Genomic DNA, 25671 nt, shown 5'->3' with positions numbered 1-25671 from the left:
TCATAAGCTTTTTTGCATAAAAAAAAAAACAAAAATCAAAACAAAAGCAAGAAAATCATATATAAAAATTGAGTCATAACAGCAAAAATTTGCTTGCAAACATATAAATACACTTACATATTTAAAAATGTTTTTATAAACGAAAAGATATGCAATAAATATGTAAATGTGCCTCAAATCTGGTGGTCATATCCTCCGCTAAAAGCACAGAAACGGCGTTAATACCTTAAAAAAAGAAAACTTTTATTGGTTCAGTTAAGTTTCGTTTATTTTTGCAACATATGTTTATTTCTATTTCAAACTTTTATACCCTCTACACCTTTATCGCTACACTTTTGTATTTATATATTTTAATATTTTCAAAATATTTACAAAGTACTTATCGAATATCTTATATGTATTTAAACAATTAAACAGTACATAAGTCACATGTATAATTAGTTGTAAAATATTTATGTATATTTTTATAGAAATGACATTGTAAGTACTCAATAAAAACAAAAATGCACAAATACTCTGTAAAAATACAAATTTTAATTATTGTATATAAACAATTACATATACATACGTTTCTTATATTGTAGCACACGATAACTACGCAACACACTTTTATATACGTACTTATTTAAACATGTTTTATTTGTTACTTTTTAAATTTAAGGCTGTAAGAATTTACGTTAATAACTCACAAAATAATCACTTACCCACAGCAAGTAGACAACCGTAGACTAACAGTACTCGTAATTACTTGAAGCACATAAATGAGGCGCTCGAAACTAAAGGCTCTCATGTACTTATTTACTTACTATATGTGACCTGGTCTACGGAAAGGGGGCTTAGGTGTCAAAAAATAGGAGAACAATTAATGAGATAACGAGAAACTGACGATTATTTTTAACAGCTTTTCCCAGAAAACTAGTTTTCGCACGTTAGCCCCCTTTTCATAGACCAGGTCACACATATATAATTTATATTTTACAAACCAATAATCAGTAAAACTAGGTCACTGTGAGCGGAAATTTTCAATTAAGACTTTGTGTTGCTCTCTTTCTTAAATAATGGTTTTTTAAGCAATTCGAGCAAGCGAACTAAGAATTTTTTTGAAAATCATTTTTAACATATTTTTTAAAATTCATATTTAAAAAAATTTAATATCAGTCATTTTTGCTAATTTCTAATTGATATTTAATTTTTAAATGGGTTAAAAAATATGAGAAAAATAATATTAATAGAAATTAAATTCTCAACTTTAATTAAGTCAAAGTATTAACCAAAAAATAATTAATAATGCCTAAGTTGTCAAATTATTTGAGTAGTGAATTGCTTTTGAAAACCGTTTTTACGCTGTGCACTCACTCCCTCGTTTCCGCTGAGCTACTAAGCGGCGAAGCAGAAACTAAAGTGCGATACATTTCGAGGTTCCCTACTTTAAAAAAAAAAAAACACAGACACTTAAATTTTATTGGGTAATGTTTATTTTCATACGTAAGAACATTCTTGAAGACTTTCTCTTTCAAATGTTCGACTGGTAACTGGCGAATGACACGCTTGATGTTTTGCTCCAAAGCCTGAATCGGTATAGTCTTTAGATTTTACATATCCACACAGGAAAAAGTCTAACTGTGTGATCTCACATGATCTTGGTGGCCAATCGAGCGACCCAAAACGCGAAATTATCTGCTAACCGAGGTGTTCTCTCAATAAATACAGACAAGCTTGATGCAATGTGCGAGAAATGGTGCGTCTTGTTGAAACCAAATGTCGCCGACATCGCGAGCTTCAGTTTCAGGCATCAAATAGTCGGTGACAATGGTGTGATAACGAGACGGATGACGGTTACGTTCACACCGGCATAAATTTTGAAGAAATATGGACTCCACCAGCTCATAAACCATACCAAATCGTTGTTTTTTCTGCATGAAATGGCAGCTTTTAAATCGTAAAAGATAATTTTCGTCCCGAATGTGACAATTTTGCTTGTTTACATAGCCATTGAGCCAGAAATGAGTCTCATCTCACGTCAGATCTTCTTGGAACTTTTCAAAAACCCATTGAGCGAAGCGATGTCACTTGGAAAGGTCGAGTGCTTTCAGTTCTTGCATAAGCTGTATTTAGTACGACCTAAAATGCGCCAAGTCGTTCCATACGTTAGTCCGAGTTGCTGCGAACAGCGCCAAATCGAAAATAATGCTGTCTTTTGCGTGCCATCTCCACCATGTAAACATGGTTTTAGATTCAATAGTCAAGATATTAAATCAGGTATCAGGTAGAGTTCTATAAAACTTGAGAATAACTTATTTTAAATATCATTTATTTTTCATTTTATTTAGAGACATAGTGAAAATGTTGCTTACAAAAGTAAAATCCACACTTACACCAGCGACGTTTTTTGCTTAACAGTTGAACCGAATTTGGTTCCTAGTTATTGAGTAAAACTAAAACCGCTTGTCATTTCATCATTACTCGATTATACCAGTTAATTTATCGGTTCGTCACTCCACTCTTTCTATTGTCTTGTAATTTCTTTGTGCTATTAAAGCACTCATAGACTAGACTTAGTGACTCACCTAACAAAATATTTGAATAAAAAAATCTATAAGACTTTTGATTTTACCTCAGTCTGTATTTGAGCCAATAATGTTGAATATGTCGATACATTCAACTCAGCGGTAGTCATTGTTATAATTTAGTATTCTATAGTTATTATTCCAGCACAATGGGTTATTTTTGCCACACATACTTTCCTCCATAACTCCATTGTCGGAACCAGCAATATCTGACCACTGTATATGCTATAGCTACCACACAAACTGAAAGTTTCGAACCATGTTCTTGTATGGAAAACTTTTTTATTTGACAAGATATCGCCTTCGCTATCCCCATGCAACGTAAGTCAAACACAAATTAGAAGAACTAACCAATAAATGCGAAACATTTGAAACCGAAAACCAAAATATCACAAGAGTGTCACTTTAGTTTAAAATGTCTAAAATCGCTCCTTGGCAGATCTCGTTGTACAGTGGCAACAAAATGAACTTTTACGATGATTTTTGCATTGAACAACAACTATTTTATTAATGCACATACATATGTACATACAAACAAAGTTTCTCAAAAAGTCAAGTCACGCATCGGAAATCTGCATACCGCTTGACAGGTGCTCGTAATAACAACAAAGTGTCTCGCGAACGAGCTCTTCGTCTAGCAACACTTGTTGCCAGCAGACATCCGTGAGCAGCAAATAAAAGCACCGCAATCTTATGTTTGTTGCTGCTTTATGTTGATCTCAACCTAAATGATTTAAAACTGTCGTGTTCAAAAAATGTTTGAGATATTTTTTTAATTATTATTTTGTTGTTTTAGTACCAATTCGCACGCATTTGTGTCGCCAATTCAACAAAAAAAAGTTTATTTCAAACTTCGCTGGCGTAATCAAATATTCTGGAGTCGCTTCAAAGCGATTATATCACAGAAACGAAAATTAACAGAAAAAACAGTGAATTCAGCTAAAATCCGGCTCTTGAAACTTATGTACATTGACGTGTGCTGCATATAAAGTGCACACACTTGCTTAACTGCATATTTGTGCATGCATGTATTAACATGCGCTTTGCATGAACAGAATTGCCTATTGAAGCGCAGCAGTTTGGATGACACTGCACTTACACTGCTTTGAAGTGAAAAAAGCAACACACATATATACAAATTGTTTGTACACACAATATAAGTTTGCTTTAAATTACCTGATATTCACTTAAATATTCTATTCTAAGTGGGCATGCAACAATTATTAGCCAAGTTCAGCGCCAACGCTTGAGCGAGCGCCAACACTCGATTGCTGACATAAAGCTTCAGCCAGCAAAACAAAAATCACCAGCGCGGCATATTAATTCCACATGTTTTACCGTAATTTTATGCTCGATTGCAGTGGCTAGATTTCATGCGCGCCTCCGCCGTGTTGGTTATTCGAAACCATGCAGTATTTCATATGAGTAGCGGCAATAAATTTTTGCGTTTTTACGATTTGCTCATGCAAGTGTTGTTTACTCGAAATTGTTAAATTCACGAAACTTGATTTTCAAAAGGCAGCATTTTTTGATTTTTTGAGTACTCATGTGCAAACAAATTTGCAAGCAAAGGTGTTCAAAATGCAAGCAGCATTCAAAATGTCACAAAACTACATAGATTCAGCAAATACTGATAAATTTAGAGTAATTCGATTTTGTTGGCACTTCTTGAAGGTTTTGTGGTCAATTTTAATAGTAAAAACAATGATTTGGGTTTTATAATTTTAATAGTAAAAATAATGATCTAGTTTTTATAATTTTAATAGTAAAAACAATGATTTAGTTTTTTTAATAATTTTAATAGTCAAAATAATGATCTAGTTTTCAATTCAATTTCATTTATGTAGGTATGTATACTCAATTGTTCGATTTAAAATTTTTTTAATTTTCTCAAATAAATGTTTACAGTTTCGAAACATTTAACTTAAATATCTAAATTTAAATATCTCTATAATATATACATATATCTAATAATATTTACGAGTTAAACGTATAACGACTATGATAATTAAATGAAATAATAAAAAAAAAATTTTAATTTAAAACATAAAAATATTAACATTGAAAATTAAAAAAAACTTAAATTTTTAACTTTAACAATTTAAGTGAAAACTCCAAACTCGAGCTTTTTTAAAAATAGTATGCAAGCGCTAAAATAATACTCAATATTAATAATAAATAAAATCAAATAATATTTATATTGTTATATCATATTTAATATTTATATTGTTATATATAATATTAAACAAAATAAATATTATTTTAATTTAAATATATATTTTAATAGTAAATTAAATTTAAAAAATTATTGACATAAATGTATAAACGCTTAAAAAAATTATTCATTCTTTGAAAAAGATTTAAAAATTTTACAAAACTTAAATTTAAGTGTTTTAACCTTAAACTTTGTTTTAAAAATTTAAAGTGAAGCAATTAAAATAATAAAAAATAAAAAATTTTCAACTTGTAGAACTTAATATTTATATTTAAAAAGTTTAAAACCAAAAATATTCGTAATAAAAATGGTCCAAAAATTAAAAAAAATTGTTCCAAAAAATTATTAATCAAATAATTTCAACTAAAATATTTTGAAATTGTAAATTGGAAAACTAATTAATTTAAAAAATCAAATAATTTAAAATAAAACATTTGGAAATATGTTAAATTGTAACACAAATTCAGTTAAATATTTTTTATTCAAAAACTTTAAATTAGAGCACTTTGTTAATGATAAAAAATCGTTAAATTAATATAAATTAATCAATAAATTGAAAGAAAATAAATAAATATAAATAAAAAAGGAAAAAAAAAATATATATATACATACATATGTCAAGAATCGATTCTAAATCGACTTCGACTACTGAAGATCGATTCCGAAAAATCGATTATTTTACGAGAAAACTCGATTTTCGAGTAGAATCGGAATCGAGTTTACCATCCCTACTGGCAGCCATCGCGTGCACATATAATAACCTACGCAAAATAACCACCACAAAAAAAATGATTTTTTTCCATGTAATTTATATGGAAAACAGAAAATTTGAAAGAGACACCTCTTAATATTAATATTAAGAGCTCATCTTTTGAGTGACTTTCTTTTTCACATTTTCGAAAGTTTTTAGCCTGTTTTTCAGTTGAAAAAAAAAGGTTTACTCAGAATGACAAACCCTAATATATATAAATAAACAAAATTTTTTAAATAATTTCTAAATAATAAATGTATTTACGAAAATTAAATTTTACAAGTTTTAAAAATTTCATAATAATTAAAATTGATTTTTTTTTTTGAATAGTAAAAAACGATTTTTAAAACAAATGACACTAATGAAATAGAACTCTAAATATTAGCTTCTAAAAACCAGCTAACTTTAGACTTTTGTGCAAAGTTTGCTTCAGAAAACTCGTTTTAACTCAACTTGTAAAATTAGTAGTCAGGTTATATGCTGTTAGAATCACATTTCTAGCACATCTTGATTTTTTTCAAAAGTCCAACGCGCTAAAATTTTAATTGTTAATAGAACCTATGTACAAGCCACAGACTGGTACGCTAATTCACAGTGATTGCTTCATTTAAGCAAATGTAAACAAAGGCACTAGCACACGTATAGATACATACCTATATTATAAGTACATAGCTATATTATACAAAATATAAGCGCGACGCCACTTCAAGCTTCAAAGATTGGCATTTGCGCATGCTCAATCACATGGCTGCTGTTATGCAAGCAACAATATGTATGTATGCATTTAATATTGTTTGCTCATCGCCAATAAGATAAAATGAAGAAGCAACCAGATACAAAACTGGTAAATTAATAAGGCGGCACTATTAACGTGTGCGAGTGGTTGGAATGTGGTTATTGTGTAAATGAGATGGTTAATGCGGCGCTGTAGTAACAATGACATACAAACTGGCATATATAAACATATAGATATATGTATATATACATATAGATATATATATATATATACATATAGATATATAGTGTTGGCTTTGTTGCATAATTATTGCTGTAATTTATTGTCATTCCATTGGCATCAATTTTGGTTTGTCGTTATGTGTGCATAAACAGCTATTGATCACTTAGGTCAACATCAAAATTGGCATGTCCGTATTTACATTGCTTTAGTCAGTCAGTCGTGTCCGTTTGCAGGTATTTACATATCTTCTTGTGCGCAGCTCGAAGCAATAATCATGCAGCTGTTGTTGGTATTCAAGCGATTTTGTTTTCCTTTCAATAAACAACTGACATTCCAATCGCTTATTGACACGTTCAAACGTCTCAATATGTTATAGCTCTTGCTTGGCGCTTACTATTAGTAAATTTTTTTCACTTAGAAAAAATTCTAAATTATCTGCATCTAATTATCTCCATCTAAATTGAATAATTTCTAGAAGCTCGAGTTAACAAAGTTTGCAACGCACTTCCAAGCATTCTGAAACGCCTTTTCAAATTTTCGTGTAACTTCGAAAATATTCCCCGGAACGATATGAATTTTTATGTGTATATAACTGTTATAACCTCTAAATCAGAACAATGGTTTTATTCTACTTCCTCCATTTTAATATCGATTTTTTTTTTTGCTTAAATCTCTTCAAAAATAATCTTAGAATATGTCGCCAAAGCTATGGATGGGAATTCGAAATATTTTCGAAGCTAGAAGGGAAATAGTGACCGAGCGTCTAGCAGATATATGTACATATGTATGAGCGCTTGGGCAGAAAGCAAAACTTTGACGCGCGATTTCTCGTTTTTTCATTTTTACGATTTTTCTTAATTGGCATTCAGGATAGAAAAAAACTAAGCGTCGTATGGAATTGGGGCAAATTTTATTATCTTTGGCATTCAATTATCTTCTATTTAAACTAAAAAAACCAAGAAAAGTCAAGTTTGAACATATTTTTAAACAACTTAAAGTAAAATTTTTTGGTCAAAAACCACTTTTTTCAATTTTCAAGAAATTTGTAAAATGTTACACATTTTTTTGGAATTTTTTTTAGTGTAACTAGAAGATAAATTATTAAAAAAATATGAATCTCTTAGAATTTTTTTGTTTCCGACAGAAATTGCGACCTGCATCCTGCCCGCCGCCCGACAAATGCGCATGCGAGATGCGTCGGGCAATTGCTTCCCAAAGGCAGAATACCAAAGATTTGGTATCCGAAAAATGTATAAATGATGTTTAAACATATAACTATAAGCCCTAGAAATTTCGCTTTAATCAATTATTTCTTTTCTGCCCAAAAAACTCCTAAAAGAAATCGAAATTTTTAAGCCTCTAAAGCAGGCTCCCCCCTTAATTTTGAAAAATTTGCAGTAAGATATTATAGATTCAAAAATAAAATTATTCATTTTATCTAAAAACCAAATTAAAAATTTTTTAACGCAATAAATCATTCGTTGCGATTTATATTTTTTTTCATTTTTACGATTTTCGCAACGAATGATTTATTGCGATAAAAATGTTAATGTCGTTTTTAGATAAAATAAATAATTTTATTTTTGAATCTATAATATCACTTTAATCTCGTGCTTGAAGCATTGATTTTTCAAATATTTAGATTTCCGCAACATAAATTTTATTGTTTTTTTTTTAATTATTGTGAATAAATTCAAGCTCTTAAGTGCGTACCAACTGAGTTTCGCTAGTAAAATTCTAGCTGTAAATCAGTTTCAATCTAAGTTAGACTTTGCTGCATATACAAAAGTGGCGCAATAGAAACGAAAAACTTAAGACACAAACTCGATTTTTTGTAAATGTTTTTTTATGAATAGAAGAATAAGTGTATACAATCTTCAGAAAAAATATTTGTTAAAAGCTTTTACCACAATTATGCGTCGCAAGACTGGCATAATATTAGATAACTGTCTTGAAATTTTTGTATCCTACGCTTGTAATCCAGCTTTTTTCCTCTTGAAATAACTTAACAGAGTTACTTTATGCTTCGCCGGTCATTTATAGTCATTGTCAAGGTTAAATGTGTCATAAAGCGGAAATTAAATGTTGTTACCTTTTTGGTGAACTACAGCAAATGCATTAATTACTAGTTTGTTTAGAAGTTGTAAACAAATATGTTGACCAACTTCTATATATTTGTAAAAAAAATTTACTTTTTATAGTAGGATCTTTACAATGTTTTATATTATGTATGTTTTTTAAATTTTTCATTTTTTTATTTATTTCATAATTATTTTAAAATTTTTCATTTTTTTATTTATTGCATAATTATTTTTAAATTTTTAATTTTTTTATTTATTTCATAATAATTTTAAAATTTTTCATTTTTCTATTTATTTCATAAATTATTTTAAATTTTTATTTTTTTATTTATTTCATAATTATTTTAAAATTTTTCATTTTTTATTTATTTGTAATTATTTTAAATTTTTTTATTATTTTTTATTTAGGATCTTTACAATGTTTTATATTATGTATGTTTTTTAAATTTTTCATTTTTTTATTTATTTCATAATTATTTTAAAATTTTTCATTTTTTTATTTATTGCATAATTATTTTTAAATTTTTAATTTTTTTATTTATTTCATAATTACTTTTTATAAGGATTTTCATTTTTTTTATATTATGTCATAATTTTTTTAAATTTTTCATTTTTTTATTTATTTCATAATTATTTTTTAAATTTTTAATTTTTTTATTTATTTCATAATTATTTTATATATATTAAAATTTTTTCATTTTTTATTTTTTCATAATTTTTTTAAATTTTTCATAATTTTTATTTTATTTCATAATTATTTTTAAATTTTTCATTTTTTTATTTATTTCATGAATTACAGCAAATGCATTAATTACTAGTTTGTTTTTGTAAACAAATATGTTGACCAACTTCTATATATTTGTAAAAAAAATTTACTTTTTTTAGGATCTTTACAATGTTTTATATTATGTATTTTTTAATTTTTTTATTTATTTCATAATTATTTTAAATTTTTCATTTTTTTATTTATTGCATAATTATTTTTAAATTTTTAAATTTATTTTTTTTTAAATTTATTTTTCATAATTATTTTAAATTTTTAATTTTTTTATTTATTTCATAATTATTTTTAAATTTTTAATTTTTTTATTTTTCATAATTATTTTTAAATTGTTCATTTTATTTATTTTTCATAATTATTTTAAAATTTTTCATTTTTTTATTTATTTCATTATTTTTTTAAATTTTTAATTTTTTATTTATTTCATTAATTATTTTAAAATTTTATTTTTTTATTAGGATTTCATACAATTATGTTTTTTAAATTTTTCATTTTTTTATTTATTTCATAATTATTTTAAATTTTAATTTTTTTATTTTTTCAATAATTATTTTAAATTTTTAATTTTTTAATTTATTTCATAAATTTTTAAATTTTTAATTTTTTTATTTATTTCATAATTCTTTCTGAATTTTTATTTGTGTGTTTTAAATTTTTTTAATTTTTTGTTTTTTATTTTTTATTTTTTATTTTCATTTTTTTTTTAATTTTTATTTCAATGTTTTTATATTTTTTTCTTTATTTAATTTTTCTTTCGTTTTGAATTTCTTTTTATTTACATTTCTGACTCTTCTTGAAAACTAATAATCTCTTCAAAAGCTCTTCAAATCATTTAAGCGGCTTACTGCACTTAGCACTGAAAATTGTTATTGTTTTATAGCTTACTTTACTTTGCTTTTAATATTGCGCTCACAGGCAGTATACGACTTTAAAACGAGTCTCTGCTTACGATCAGCTCTTTTGAGTTATTTTGAAAAAATATTAAATCCGGATCACTGTCGGCGTTGCTGTAAACTATTTAGCTCTAGGCCGAGTTCAACATTTAAATTGAAATAACTCAAAATCTACAAAACTGGAAACTAATCAGAAATTGTTTATGGTCGCCAACAAGTTGTGGCTGTTTTTGATAAACAAAAAATTCAGAAAATGACTAGAATAAAGATTTTTATTCATTATTTATTTATTTATTGTTTTACTTAAAAAAAGAGAAATAAAAATTGATTTTTCCTTACCTGCTTTTGCTTTTAAAAATAAAAGTTATTTATTGCGAAAGTCTTTTAATAAAAACAATATATTTACAAATAATAATAAAAATAAGATAACTGAATAGTTTTTCTGCCAAACTTTAAATGACCTATATCTATTTAATTATTGTGACAAAACTTTTTAGCTCAAAACTGCTTTTAAATCCAGTGTGTGTCCAGTTGTGACTAAAAATGCGATATATGCAAAACACAATAAGCCCAGTTACAAATGAACATAAGTGAATAGTGACCTAGATATGCCATGTGTGGTCTTACTTACTTTACAATCCAACAGCTTTCACGGCAATATGTTTTTGCGAGCTTTCACCGTAATTTCATGAGCTTTCCGTAACGTTTAACATTCATAGTTTTAATACTTTTCATTACACTATTTTAGCGCTACAATAAATGCGATCTTTATAATATATTTTATAATTTATTAGGCTTCATCTAAATTAATTTACTCTTCAGCCCAAGTGTTTTCACAGCAAAACGTTTACGTGAGCTTTCAGCCTAATTTCAAGAGGTGTCATTAACTTTCTTGTTATTTGATTGCGCTTGTTATGAGATTTTTAAGTTTTAAATATTAAATGGGCACATATTTCTGATATTTTGTTAGTGAATTGAAGATGTGAGCTTTCATTTTTTCTTTATCAAATACGTAAAGTTTTGTTCGTTTAATTAAATATTTACTTTTTTTTTATATTTTAAAAGGAAAAACTATTTGGAAAATAATATGCCAGAATTTTTTGATTGAACTTTATAAAAATGTAAGGGAAATTTTTAGAGAAGAGTTAAAAAAAGTTACATGTATAAAAATAGGGAATTTTTTATTTTTATAGGAGATATAAGCTTTCATTTTCTTTTTGTGACTTATAGCGTATGTAAGTGTTGATTTACTTCAGGGAATTTGAGGCGATCTGTAAGCCTTAATTTAATTTTGTACGGTTTATACTTGCAGATGTAAGCTTTCATTTACTTCTGGAATTTTTGTGTGAAGAAATTCCTGAAAGTAAATAAAATTTAGATCTACTATAAAGTAAATACTTTATCTAGTCTAATCTAGATCTAAATTTTATTTGCTTTGAGGAACTGTAGCTGAGATTTATCCTTTCATTTACTTTGGAGATTTTGATTTTTTAATTCACTATGGATTTAATTTACTTTTTTTTGTAATTTAAAGCGATTTTTATGTACTTCTGGCAATTTCAACCGACCTGTAAACCCTGATTTATTTTTTTTTTTGTAATTTAGCGCGAATGTAAGCTTTTATTTACTTAACATTTACTTTTGGCAATGCATTTATTTATTTTTTCATCTTTATTTGGAGCTTTGTTTACTTTTTTGAATTTTATGGCAAATTCCATTTACCTTTGGAATCGTATGCTTTCACATAAATTTGACTTTTTATGTCAACTGAAAACTCTCGATTATTTACTAAATAAAGAAAAAATATTCAATATTTAATTAGGGTTTTCACAAGCCTCATAAAGTTATAGGTTATAACGATTCGAAAACATAGCATTGAGAATTGTAAATGCGTAAACTCATTTTTGTATGAAATCCAACAACAATTTTTTTAAACAAGTGTAAAATTTTATAATTTTACGATTTTACGAAGCTTTACGACGGGTTGTGAGTACCCCAAATATGTTTTTCGTCAACTTAATAAGAGCACTTTGCCAAACCAGCTTAGCTTTTCCAATTTTAAAACACTTAAGCTATAAATAAAAACTGAAATCTGGTCAAGACACAATAATATGTTTTTTTGCAATTGAAACCTGACCTCATAAGTAAACAAATAATAATTTAATTTTTACATACTTTTCAATATTTGTTTTTTTTTTTTAATCCATAAAAGTACTTAGACTTCAATTATTTTAAGTGCATGTATACATAAGTACATACCTTTATTTGTCTGCAACATACTCACCCAGCAAGCCACGTCTTCAGCTATAAAAAGTGCATTTTCACTAATGCTTTCAAGTGTTTGACTAGTGAGATGAGCTTTTTATGAATTTTTACGCATTATTTTACTTAATGCCAATCATCATATAAGATTATATACATATATATATGTATGTATGGGCATGAGGCATTACTAGATTATGCAATTGTTTTTAACTCGCGCTGCGTAGTTGACGGACGCCACACCCTGCCAAATACCACGCAGCATCAAAACAAATCAAAAGATATTTCATATATTTATATGTATATACATGTGTAGTCTCAATGTCAGCTATAAAAACGCTTACATCCAAGCGCATTGTTGTGGTAAAGTGACTAATAAACTAGCTAACTGGGTAAATAGCATTGTAATGAACCCACTCGTGGCGCGCGGTTGGCGCTGTTTGTTTACATACATATGTACATACACACATATTAATAGCAAAAATATAGCAGTAGGCAGCTGTATGGCTAATCATACTCAACTGACAATTGTGTGGCTTACTATTAACTTTTTGCTAATAATAAAAGGTTGTAATATATTTTTTTTTATATTTTTTTTGGCTTTGTGAAAGGACGCAAGCAACTCTCTAATGAATCTTTTCACATACAGTTCATATATACTTATTGAAAGCGCAAGTGTTGAGCCCATAAAACTTAATTGAAAGTATCACTTCAACTTTACTTTTTGCCGTTAGTTGTAAGCTATGTAATACATACACTAATGCTTAGATGACTTAAGTAAGAGTTGCGCGAAAAATAAAACAAACACCGCTAATTATGGGACTTCGAGCCGCCGCTGCTCGCAGTAAACGCTAAATAAATATAATTTATAATAAGCGAAATATCTGAAAAATTCATAAATGCGCGCACGTTGTTGCAAAAAAGTAACTGCACACCTCTCTCATGACAAGCGCAGTATTTGTGGTATGTTAATGGCATTGAAAATTAACTCATATAATGCGATATGTGTAATAATATGAATAACAATCATGTGCAATGTAATAATATAACAATCATTTGATACTTATACATATGTATACATTTGTATACATACTTATGTATATTCACGTAACTGTGTCGCTCATTTTGTGATTCATCAAGCATTACTTGCAACTTGTTTGTGATATTGTCTCAGATAATTGATTGACAATACATTAAAAATTGCAAGCAGCAGTTGATTTGCTGCGAAAATGGTTTTTATTGTATAGAAACGCAGATATGTGAGTTATGAAAAAATTGTTTAAAAATATGCATCAAAAGCGACCTTGATATTCGCTTTCGTAATGCAAAAGATTAGATTGAAGACACAAGCTTTTAAATGTTGCAAGCAGTTTTGTTGTTATAAATGAACGAATAATGAGTTTACTCAAATTTTGCTGATTTTGCTAACAAAAAATATTATTATAGATATGCGTTGGCTATAAACTATGCCATCCATTTTGAAACCATTGCGAAAAAAAAATAAATTTTTTTAAATTTTGTTCGACGATTGCGTTATCATATACATTTTTACCATACAGGAAGTTTTTATGAATTTTGCAAATTTTTTTGATAATTTTTTTGATAATTTTTTATCATCATTTAAGTGAAAATGTTAATATATGTACTAAGGTGTGTCATTCTGAGGCAACCTTTTTTTCAACTGAAAAACAGGTTAAAAACTTTCGAAAATGTGAAAAAGAAAGTCACTCAAAAGATGAGCTTTTAATATTAATATTAAGAGGTGCCTATTTCAAATTTTCTGTTTTCCATATAAATTACATGGAAAAAAAATCAATGGTGGTTATTGTGCGGAGGTTATTATATGTGCACGCGTTGGCTGCCAGTAGGGATGGTAAACTCGATTCCGATTCTACTCGAGAATCGAGTTTTCTCGTAAAATAATCGATTTTTCGGAATCGATCTTCAGTAGTCGAAGTCGATTAAGAATCGATTCTTGACATTCGAAAAATCAGTTCTTTTATGGCATCGCTTTGACTTTAGACACATATTCCTCAGAATTGTTCACTCTACAAAAGTGTTCAGCGCAACAAAGTCGTAACTCACACCGGCGAGGTAGTACCGGGGCTTTAAACCTGAATTTTCCATGAAATTCGATTTTTTTTTTGGATATATCTCGTAAATGACAGGAGCTATAGAAAAAATTTATATGACAAATTTGTAGGATATTTTATTTGCTATAAAAAAAGTGCGAGCTCAAAATCGCTATCATTAATACTTCCCGAGATATTCGGCTTTTTAAGTAAGGCTTTATAGAATTTTTATAGATGATATGTATTAAAAAATCTATGAAAATTCCATCACACGATTGTCGTGTATTTTCAATGGAAAATTTTTACTTGCTTTAGGGTATTTCCAAGAAAATTTCGTGACGGGTTTGAAAAAAATTGATAGTTCAACAAAAAAACACCCTAATGTATATATATATACTTCGAAAATGTAGCTGAATTTTCATTTTAGATTTTTGTGTGTAAAGATAGCTTGAAAAAATATTAATAATATTTAAAATTTTATATTTCTTTCAAAGGAAAATATCACTGTATATTGTTTAGTTGGCTGAAAAATATAACGAATATTTGGTGTATTTTTTTCGAAAAATGATATTTATACATTTTCTCTCTCTTTAAGTCTCTTAAAGTTAATCAGTCCTGTAAATTCATATTGTATATTTATATATTTCTATCCAAAGAAAAATATTTTTATGGAATTTTTAATAGGATGGAAATTATTTCGTATCTTAATTTCAATTTTTTTTTCAAAAATGTATACATTTTTTTTCTTTATGTAAGTGCATACTGATTTCTGTATATATTGTGCTAAGCTATATCTTACATTTTTACATTTTTATCTAAAAGAGAGAGAGAGAGAGCACTTTTATTCTTGGTTATAAAAATTTTCAAATCAATTTCGTTTTTTTTCGAAAATTGTGTTATTAAATGCTACACTGAGTAAACCAAATTTTTGCTAGACATATTTAAAACTTTTATATTTGCATCTAAAGTAAAATATTAGTAAAATAATTGGCTTCATAATTTTTATTATTTCATATCACCCTCAAAGTTATAATTCTATTTTATATCACGAATATATATGTTTTTTTGTTTTGTTTTATCAAATAATAACTACTGCTTTATTTGCGAAATCAATTTTGAACATTTTTTTATTATGAATTTTTTTTTTTAAATAAAATTTCAATAATTACTGCTTTATTTACGAAATCAATTTTGAACACTTTTTTATAATTATGAATATTTTTTTTTAAATAAAATTTGAATAATTACTGCTTTATTTACGAAATCAATTTTGAACATTTTGAATATTTTTTTAAAATAAAATTTGAATAATTACTGCTTTATTTACGAAATCAATTTTGAACACTTTTTTTAATTATGAATATTTTTTAGAAAATATTGTTTGAAAAGTTACTTCTTTTATTTAGCTGATTATAAAAATATTCTAAAATTGTTTGTAATTTTTAGTTTAAAAATTAAAAATGAAATATAGATTAAAAATGTTTAAAAAATAATTTTTTTATCAAAGTTATTTTTTTTTTAATCAAAGTTTTCACAAAGAGTAATAGTTTTTAAAAGAAGAGACAGAAACGTTTATTGAAATTATTTTCTTTAAAATTTTAATTTAAGCATAATATAAATATAAATTTCACTTTTATACACAACTTATATTACGCTTTTATCAGAAATTTATTTCGAAAATTATTTGCAGAATTGTATTAAAAACCATTAAGATTACTGTTACTTGTTTTAATTTATAATTTAAATTCGAAGTTTAATTTAAAAAAATTTAACGCAAAAGAAAAAATATATTTTTTTACATATTTACACAAAAAAAATTACTTTGTACTTTTACTTTAACTTTAAACACAAAATTTTTTAAATTTTAATTTTTTGCCACTAAAATTTAAATTTGTATAGAATTTATATTAAATTTTAATTATATGGCTTTTTAAAGTAAATTTTTTGTTGAAATATAAATATATAAATTTTAAATATCATTAATAAACTTTTTTAATTTTAATTTTAGCACATGATAAAAACACTAACTTCGCTTTTTTAAATAATGATATTATTTTTTCAAAAAGAAATACATTAAAGAAGTCATATTTTTAGTTTTTAGCAATAATGTTAGTGTCCAAATATTTTAAGTTATAATTGTTATTTATTCACTTCACTATAATAAATAATTACTCATACTATTTTGAAACAAATTGCAAAAATATATAATAAATATTAATAATATAAATAATTTAAATGATATTTAGCAATATGTTTAGTTTTAAAAAAATTTTAATCCATTATTTATATTTTGATATTTAAATAATGTTTTAAAATAATCAATAAGTGCTGCAAAAATATCTTCAAACCAATTTTTGCCTTTTCACAGCCTCTTTAAATACGCCCTTATATATTTTTTTTTAAATTATTTGCTTAAAAATATTTTATGCTATTTAGTATTGGTATTATAGTTGTTTAAACACGAAAGCTTACACCTTACCTTTGCCGCCACACACGTACATATGTACATATGTACATATATTCAAATAAAACACAGTTAACACAAAGCAAAAATTATTTTTATTCAAATAACAAACGACTGTTTAATACTTTTATGTTTACTAACGACTTTCCTGTTGTTGTTTTTAATTAACACACTTGCAGCAGCAACTGCAAAATATATGGACTTATTAATATTGTTGTTTTTAGACTTGCAGGGCTATTACCGCCACTTGAAGCAGTAACACCAATACACACACACACACAAATGAAAATTAAACACAAACAGATTTCGCATTAAAATGAAGTTGCAAACAAAAACAATATTTTTAGCACACACACAACACAAAAAAAAAAAACAAAGAAAAAACACAAAAAAATAAACTGTGCGACTCCTTTGCACAACTTCCAGTCTCAAGCACGCATATCCGCCACTTTCCTTTCCTTATGCAAACCCTGCCGTGCGCACAAACAAGAAAAAAACTATCTCGTGTTCACTCCTCCAAATTCCCTCCAACCAACAGCATACGTAAATAAAAATCGAATCTTTTGCACGAAATATGTATCTGTATGTAAGCGCTGCGTATTGCCGTACTAACGCGCTTGTGTTCCAACGTCTTTCAGGTTCGCACACCGACTGCAACGACGATTGTAACCGCCACGGCGCAGACGCGACGACCGGTGCTGAGCGTGCGCCGACGCAAGATCAATTTGCCGAACGTTTCATCAGGTATAGCTTACCAGACGGCTACCACGTCGTTGCAGACGAGCCAAACGGCGGCAGCAACTACAACTACAGCTACAGCTAATGCGGACGCTTCAACCAAAAGTGATGAGCTGCTAATAATCACAACGGAATTACCGACGACGACCTTTAATAAGCAACAACTACAACGTAATCGTAATAAACTGGTAACACCGGCCGCCACAGCAACAACAACGGACGATCTAAGCGCACCAACAACAACACAATTTACAGCAGCAGCAATTACACTGAACAACGCCAACAACAATCAGAAGAGTTATTTAAATACAAAGTACAGAGCTAAGCTGGTAGCAGCTGGTTTGTCAACGATCAGCGCATCATTAGCAACGGAGACACCAAATGTCGATGGGGCAGCAGCGGCAGCAACCACAAGAGCCAGCAATGACATCATACAGCAAGCAAATGTCAACACCAACACCAAACAACCGTCGACTGTGTTGCGCAGAAAATTCCAAGCACGACGTCTCATTACAACCACAACGGCAAGCGCCACAGACGATAGTGGTAAGTCACAATTAATAAACACAAGCGTGTGTGTAACAAAATATGTGCATTTACCATATATACATGATACATACATAAGTATATTGTTAATATAAAAGCGCTGATGTTTATAAACTCATATGTTGCGCCGCAACATGTGTCGGCAGCATGTAATAGCGCCGAATGAGTTAAATACATATACATAAGTATGAATGGTGAAACACTGACAAGTGTTTGCAAACACGTATATGCCTTAGCAACATTTGTCGGCAACATTTCATATAATCAAGTGACTTTAATACCTATAGTATTCATAATAATGAACTTGAAAGATTGTTTATAAACTCATATGTTGCTCCGCAACATGTGTCGGCAACATGTAATAGCGCCGAATGAGTTAAATACATATACATAAGCATGAATGGTGAAACACTGACAAGTGTTTGTAAACACGTATATGCCTTAGCAACATTTGTCGGCAACATTTCATATTATCAAGTGACTTTAATACCTATAGTATTCATAATAATGAACTTGAAAGATTGTTTATAAACTCATATGTTGCTCCGCAACATGTGTCGGCAACATGTAATAGCGCCGAATGAGTTAAATACATATACATAAGTATGAATGGTGAAACACTGACAAGTGTTTGTAAACACGTATATGTCTTAGCAACATTTGTCGGCAACATTTCATATTATCAAGTGACTTTAATACCTATAGTATTCATAATAATGAACTTGAAAGATTGTTTATAAACTCATATGTTGCTCCGCAACATGTGTCGGCAACATGTAATAGCGCCGAATGAGTTAAATACATATACATAAGTATGAATGGTGAAACACTGACAAGTGTTTGTAAACACGTATATGCCTTAGCAACATTTGTCGGCAACATTTCATATTATCAAGTGACTTTAATACCTATAGTATTCCTAATAATGAACTTGAAAGATTGTTTATAAACTCATATGTTTCTCCGCAACATGTATCAGCAACATTTTACAATGTCAAGTAACATAAATACGTATACATACATGCATAGATATGAATTAAAAAGCTGAACTCATATGTTGCTCCGCAATATGTGTCAGCAGCATTTTATAACATTGAGTGATTTGAGGTCATAGGTATGTATGTATGCATTTGTTCATAAATATTTACGTGCAATTTTACCATTTATGGTTGCAAAGTTAGAGAACAATCTTCGCATAATTTTGTAGAATGCTGCCGTTTTGACAGTCCTTGCTCTGATAGATAGTACTCAGAAGAGTCAACCGGCGCAGTGAAAGCAAAACATGGCTATCTTTCATTTTGAACACGAAGTGCAATTAGTTCAACTCATCGGAACGGTGATAATAAGAACTATAGTGATAATTTCCTTGCAGAAACTAATAGCATCTCAACAAAGTTATTCTAAAATATCTATACTAAAACTAATTTCCTACAGGGTATACTACTGTGATCAAATTGAAAGGTGAATTTTATCCATTTTGGAAAAATCTTCCGTCGTGATGACCATCAGAGCCTACTTCCATTCAGCTTATATATCCTCAATTGAGTCAAAACGGTGTCCTCGGAGTGGTCATATGAATTTGCTGAGTAGCCAGAAGTTACATGAAGGTAAATCAGGCGAATACGGTGTTTCCGGCACCATATGCAGTATGAGGTGATGCATTATCACACTTCTTTGTTCAATAAATTCAGACATAGTAAAAATAGAAGTATTCACTTTTAGAGCCTCACAAAACGACGCGTATCTCAAATACTAATGAATATTTTGATGTGAAATTTAGCATAGATGTCACTAAAAGTACTACCAATTTACAGAAAAAAAATTCACCTTTCAATTTGATCACAGTAGTATAATGCAACATACTCGTAAGCATAAATATAAGCGTAACTTTGAGTGAGAATGAGAACTGCATTCCTCTACCCATTGCGCTTGCTGGTGGGAGGATACGTCCGAGGCTGGTTTTCATGACTTTACTGTGCGTCATTCCTTTGTATACAAAACAGCATTCCGCTGTAAACTGCCATTAGGCATACAAATCACGTGCAAGTGTGCATTTTCATGCATTTAAGCAAGTGTATGTGAGCCAACAAAATACGTTTGTATGTACATTATGATACTTGGGAAAAAAAAACTTTAAAGCGCATAAACAGGCTTGATTTATGTTGATAAGAGGAATATGCTATCTTAATAATTTATGCTTGAAATAGATAGGGAGCAACTTTTGGTAATTAAAACAAAACAAAAATGGTTTCAAGGCAGATATCCGACAATTTTGTTTTATATGTACATATATAACTCTGCATATTTTTAAATTATTTTATAATATTTGGTATTTATATGCATCAGGCCTTGAAAACCCGCTCTTATTACACTCTTTCTCAAGTAAAAGTTGCTGAAAGATAATACTAGATTGAATTATAAAAATATTCTACCGCATATTTCACACATTAGGAACCAAAGTAGCTTGGCGATTAATAAGTGCAATCATAACCGCCATTTAACTTTTTCTTCTTTGCTCCTTTCTTTCAGTAGGTCTTGTTGTCCCAAAGGCATGTGAATAACTCGACACTCTATGCTCTATATAACGAAATGTTATTTGATATCAAATACTTTGCTCTGAAACAAAATAAAAATTGTATAAAAGAGAAGAATACTCAGAAAGGTAACAGCAAACGCCTCAATTTTTATATAAAAATCAATCGGTTTAAGACCAGTAGGAGCTCTGCAAAAAACTTATAAATAATGTTTTCATGAATTAGAGGCTACAATCGAAAACGATTTTTATTTGTTGCGCAAGCTATGTATATATCCACTCTCAAGTTTACAAAACAAGATATATTTTATTTGCCCCAAAAGTAATTGAAGCACATTTCTGCTCGCTAGATGCTTACATCTTCAGAAAATGTTTTTAATATACCATCAAAAATACTTATGCGCTCTGTTGGATTTTCAGAAAAAAAAACAGATGATGTGCTCTAATACACTACTCCACAAATATGAGAAAACATTTGCGACAAAAGTGCTAAGTATTTGAGATGTCGCGATTACGAATTTGATTTCACAATTTTTCCATCACGTACAGCTATTTTTGTCATTTTAGTATTTGGTGGTCCTTCGACACCTACACCTCTTGACTACAACACAAAAAATTCTTCGCGTTAGGAAATTTTATCATAATTTTCGGTTTTAGCAATCCAAAATTTGCAAGAAAAAGCCTCTAACAACACAGTTGTAAAATTACTGTAAGGGGGTATTCTGGTCTAGAAGCATGAATTTCAGGTAATTTTTAAAGTGTCGTAAAAAAAAGGCAATTAATATTTTTACTATCCATTTTTTTATTAGTTATTTGTTAATTTTAGAAGAAAACAGAAAAAAATTAAAACTAAAAAAATTTCAAAAATTATGAGCTGACGAAGTGGGGGGTCTCTAAAAATTTCCACGTGACCATACCCATGATTTCAACCCTCCTAGTTATCTGAAACCAAAAAAAAAAGATTATTAATCTAGAATAATGTCGCAATGGCCGGAACTACGGAGAAGTGGGAAATTTTTTTTTTTCACAAAATGGCGACTGCCTGAAAAAAAGTTTTTTGGATCACTTTTTCTGACTATTTCGATTTTTTTAAAAATAATAAAAATAAAAATTTGGGGATGGGGCTAGTTCCAACCATAGACAAGCCAATAAAGAAGACTCTATAAAAATTTCAAGTAAATCGGTGCAGTAGAACCTGAGAAATCGTGTGTATCGTTGGGAAAAAGTCGGTTTTGAGAAAAACGCGTTTAAAGTTTAGGAGACAATTCTAGTGAACACGGACGTCACGTCACAAAATCGGCTGTATCTCCGAAAATAAGTCGAATTTTAAAAAATCCTTTCAAGGTCATATTTTTGAAAGTCTAAACTTTCAAGTTATGCAAAAAAAAATCGATTTTTTCAAAATCCTAGACAAGAATACCGCTGTAAGCTAAGTGTTTTATCAGACCAAAATAGCATAGCCACGGTTGCCATATTGCACATAACTCTTGATCACAAAGTTTTCTAAATAAGTCAAGAAGCCTATGAGAAGACTTTAGAGTACTTTCAATAAGCATAAAACACGGGCAGAACCTAAGTCGATTTTGTGTTTCTTCATAATGCAACTGCATTTTTTTTATTCAATTTGGCCATTTCTTTAAATTTCACTAAAAAATTATTTACACTCTAAAAATATGATTTGAAGATATTCTTAATGTGAGTATTTCAACTTAAATTTTTAAGTGATGTAATTGACGTAATTAATCAATAACAATATATATTGGAAGATTGCCTCATATGTACACCAATAGCCTTTTAACATTATGAGATACAATGTATCGCTTAAATAAACACCAATTGGTTAAGCTTAGAAAAAGTTTGTTGACTACCCTTCACAAATAAATGAAATGCTTATCAATCAATTTTATTTATTTGATGTCAAATAGCCACTCACCAGTTGCAATCGAATGTGAGAAAAGCGAGATTTGAATTTTTTTCTGTTAAAAACTGCCTACTTTGTTGCAATTGTTGCCACTCATATTTCTCACTATCGCAAAATGCTTTTATTTGGGGTTGCCAAGGTGAACTGGCAGTAAAGATTTTCTTTTATTTTTAGTATACGAAGTCTGATGCATTATGCATGCATGTTTAGTATATGTATATGTAAGTATATATATGCATATGAATGAAAATATGTATGTATTTAATATATGCAAACAAGCTGTTATTTGCAATATTTTATTGCCAACGGAAAATTATATTTAAATAAGCCAATAAATTGGTCGGTGCATCAGTGCAACTTTTACTAAGTATTAGCAAAATGCCTGCAGTTATACTTTGCCCTTACAGTTGCTCATCATTTGCACTACACAATACAACTATTTTTATAGCAATCATAAGACGTTTTTGATATGAAACCAAGTAAAAGCCGGCAGCCAAATCAAGTTTCCAACTAGAACCATCAGAATAAGCAAGTCAGCTGACTGTCTTATTTCAAACAAGTTGCTAGCATTTTTACGTTAAACAACCCATTAGAACAGCGCTCTATAATTGGCAAAAGTCTGACATTTTTCTAACAGGTTTGAGACAAGAATTTCTAGTTGTAAACTCATATATGTATGTTCATACTTCCTGACTAATTTGATGACTCTGTGCACATATGTAAATGCACATATTTTTAAAGGAAAAGAAGAGGCGACGAAAATTCTCTATAAGGATGTTCAACGCCCCTTCAGATACCAAAACGTAACATACTTTTTTTATCAAGTTTAAATGTTAAGGATTAAGTGGTAACTAAACTAAATGACTCAAAGTGTCATTCAAAGACAGGCTCGATATAGTGGGACCACGTACCAAACTCGCAGTGGGCAGGTTTTTAAGCATTTTGCATGCTGAGTTCTATGCCTTTAACAGATGTACAAAGATTATTCAACAGAAAAACTATTATGGAGAACGAATTGTCAATCTCAGTGATAGTCAAGCGGCATTTCAGACAAAAAAATCAGACACTGGAGCGCATAACAATGCTTAATGGGTTGCCTTGGTATCCTCGAGTATAAAACAGCCTTTTTTCAACAATTTTTTTCTCATATAAACAATGAAATATTTTATTCGAATTTTTTATTGTTAGAAACATACATACACTATTAACATGGAAATTTTGAAATTTTTGAAAAAAAATATTTTAAACTTGGCAATTGCGACGAAATTTCCGGCGACCCCTCGGAGAAAGATGCGCCCGCTTTGACAAGACAACTGCTTAGAGGATCATCTAAAGTGAAAAAATCGTTTTTTTTAACACCTTAACTTAGAACTTGGTCGAAGGAAAAAAACTGAAAATTTGTTTTTTGGCAGGCATTTTTACAAAAAAAAATGAAAATTTCACCGATTTTTTTTTTTTCAAATAGTTGTAATCGAAAAAACCTTCATCCAAGTCTTTAAGAATTGTATCTCAAAGACTTGTAAACAATTTTATTAAGAACGGTTGAGTAGTTCTGGAGAAACCTTGCCAACTGACTTCAAAAGAACATTTTCGACAAAAAAGCGTTTAAAGACGGCGCACTTAAAGCAGCTAGCCTCGAGCGCATAAGTTCCCAAGGAAGTACCGAAACTAGGATAACTTGAAAATTTAGGAGAATATTCTAGAGGTTTGATTTTTTGTAAGCCCATGTAACCCCTCACTGAAAACATCTTACTAGCATAAATACCTAGGCATAGAAGCATCAATGGAAATGATCAAGCCGATTCCCTAGCGAAAGAAGGGTAGTCAAGATAAGACCTGCGTTTTTCGCTGTGAACCGCACACTATTTGAGAGGAGCTATGGGAAGAGGAAAGCACCAGTAGAAAACGCCACTAGCAGTAAGCGCTTGAGCTCGATACAAAACGAAACTAATCGCTCTTCCCAGAAACAAATTCAAGCAGCTTGTTGCACTAGTTACTGGGGCATTACTCTTTGATTTGACTGGATTAAACGAAATGTTGTGATAACAAGAGAGAGCACAACACACCGCAGGTCGCAGTACTTTTCTCAAATTTCAATCTATCTAAATTTCATAGAGTTGTCTCTATAATGCCATTGAAAGGTTAATTGGAAAGATGGTAATCGGTACACAGGGTAAGCCATATCGACTGCTTTGGGGAACAGAAAATCAAATTCAGATCTATGAAACGCCATTGATTGGCCAAAAAGGAATGTTCGCGAAAAAGGCTAATTGAGCCATAATTTTTCAAACAAAATGAATCGTTAGCTGCCATACAAATCGACAGACCAAAGTTCTAGTAAGGAACATTTTGTGTTTGTGAAGGGTATTATAGCTTCGGTGCAACCGAAGTTAACTCTAAACTTTCTTTTGTTTTTCTTTTTTTTTTAATTACTATTTTTAATTTACTTAAATTTTTTAGCCACCGAACAGCCACGCACACCCAATCCACTCTTCAAACGGAGATTTTCGCTCGCCGCCAACCCACCTGCCACAACAATACTTACGCCGAGTACAAACACTCCAGCTGACGCACTCACCACAACACTCTTCGTCGACGGTTTCGATGCCGAGGACGCCAGTGATCAAGTGGCCAAATCGAGTGTACATACAAATCATTTCAATCAATTTGTGCACAATGCCGAAGATAATGAAGCACAAATACCACCACGAACCTTAACCAGCGGCATCAAGGCCTCACCACTGAAATCAAAGTCGCACATAGCAGTCACAACAACACCAGCGCCCCTTGAGCCGCAACAGCCATATGTGGAATCCATCACACGTCGTATGGGCACCGTAGCGGCAACCACGGAATTCACTGCATCGAAACGTAAATAACATTTTCATT

General features: G+C 29.4%; 1 protein-coding gene across 2 annotated transcripts in view; it reads left to right on the top strand.

The window, feature by feature from the left end:
• The window catches only part of LOC120774799 (serine-rich adhesin for platelets), a 54444-nt gene that overhangs the window by 27883 nt on the left and 890 nt on the right, over positions 1-25671 (top strand). For both annotated transcript variants that reach the window (XM_040104591.1, XM_040104592.1), the window contains 2 exons: positions 17683-18328; positions 25243-25653. In XM_040104591.1, coding sequence (XP_039960525.1) covers positions 17683-18328; positions 25243-25653 — 1057 coding nt within the window. The remainder of the gene's footprint in view (positions 1-17682; positions 18329-25242; positions 25654-25671) is intronic.

The sequence above is a fragment of the Bactrocera tryoni genome, chromosome 4 (assembly GCF_016617805.1).
Source record: "Bactrocera tryoni isolate S06 chromosome 4, CSIRO_BtryS06_freeze2, whole genome shotgun sequence".
Lineage (NCBI taxonomy): Eukaryota > Metazoa > Arthropoda > Insecta > Diptera > Tephritidae > Bactrocera > Bactrocera tryoni.
The sequence above is the reverse complement of the archived record's forward strand: the minus strand, read 5'-3'. Positions and strand labels throughout refer to the sequence as shown.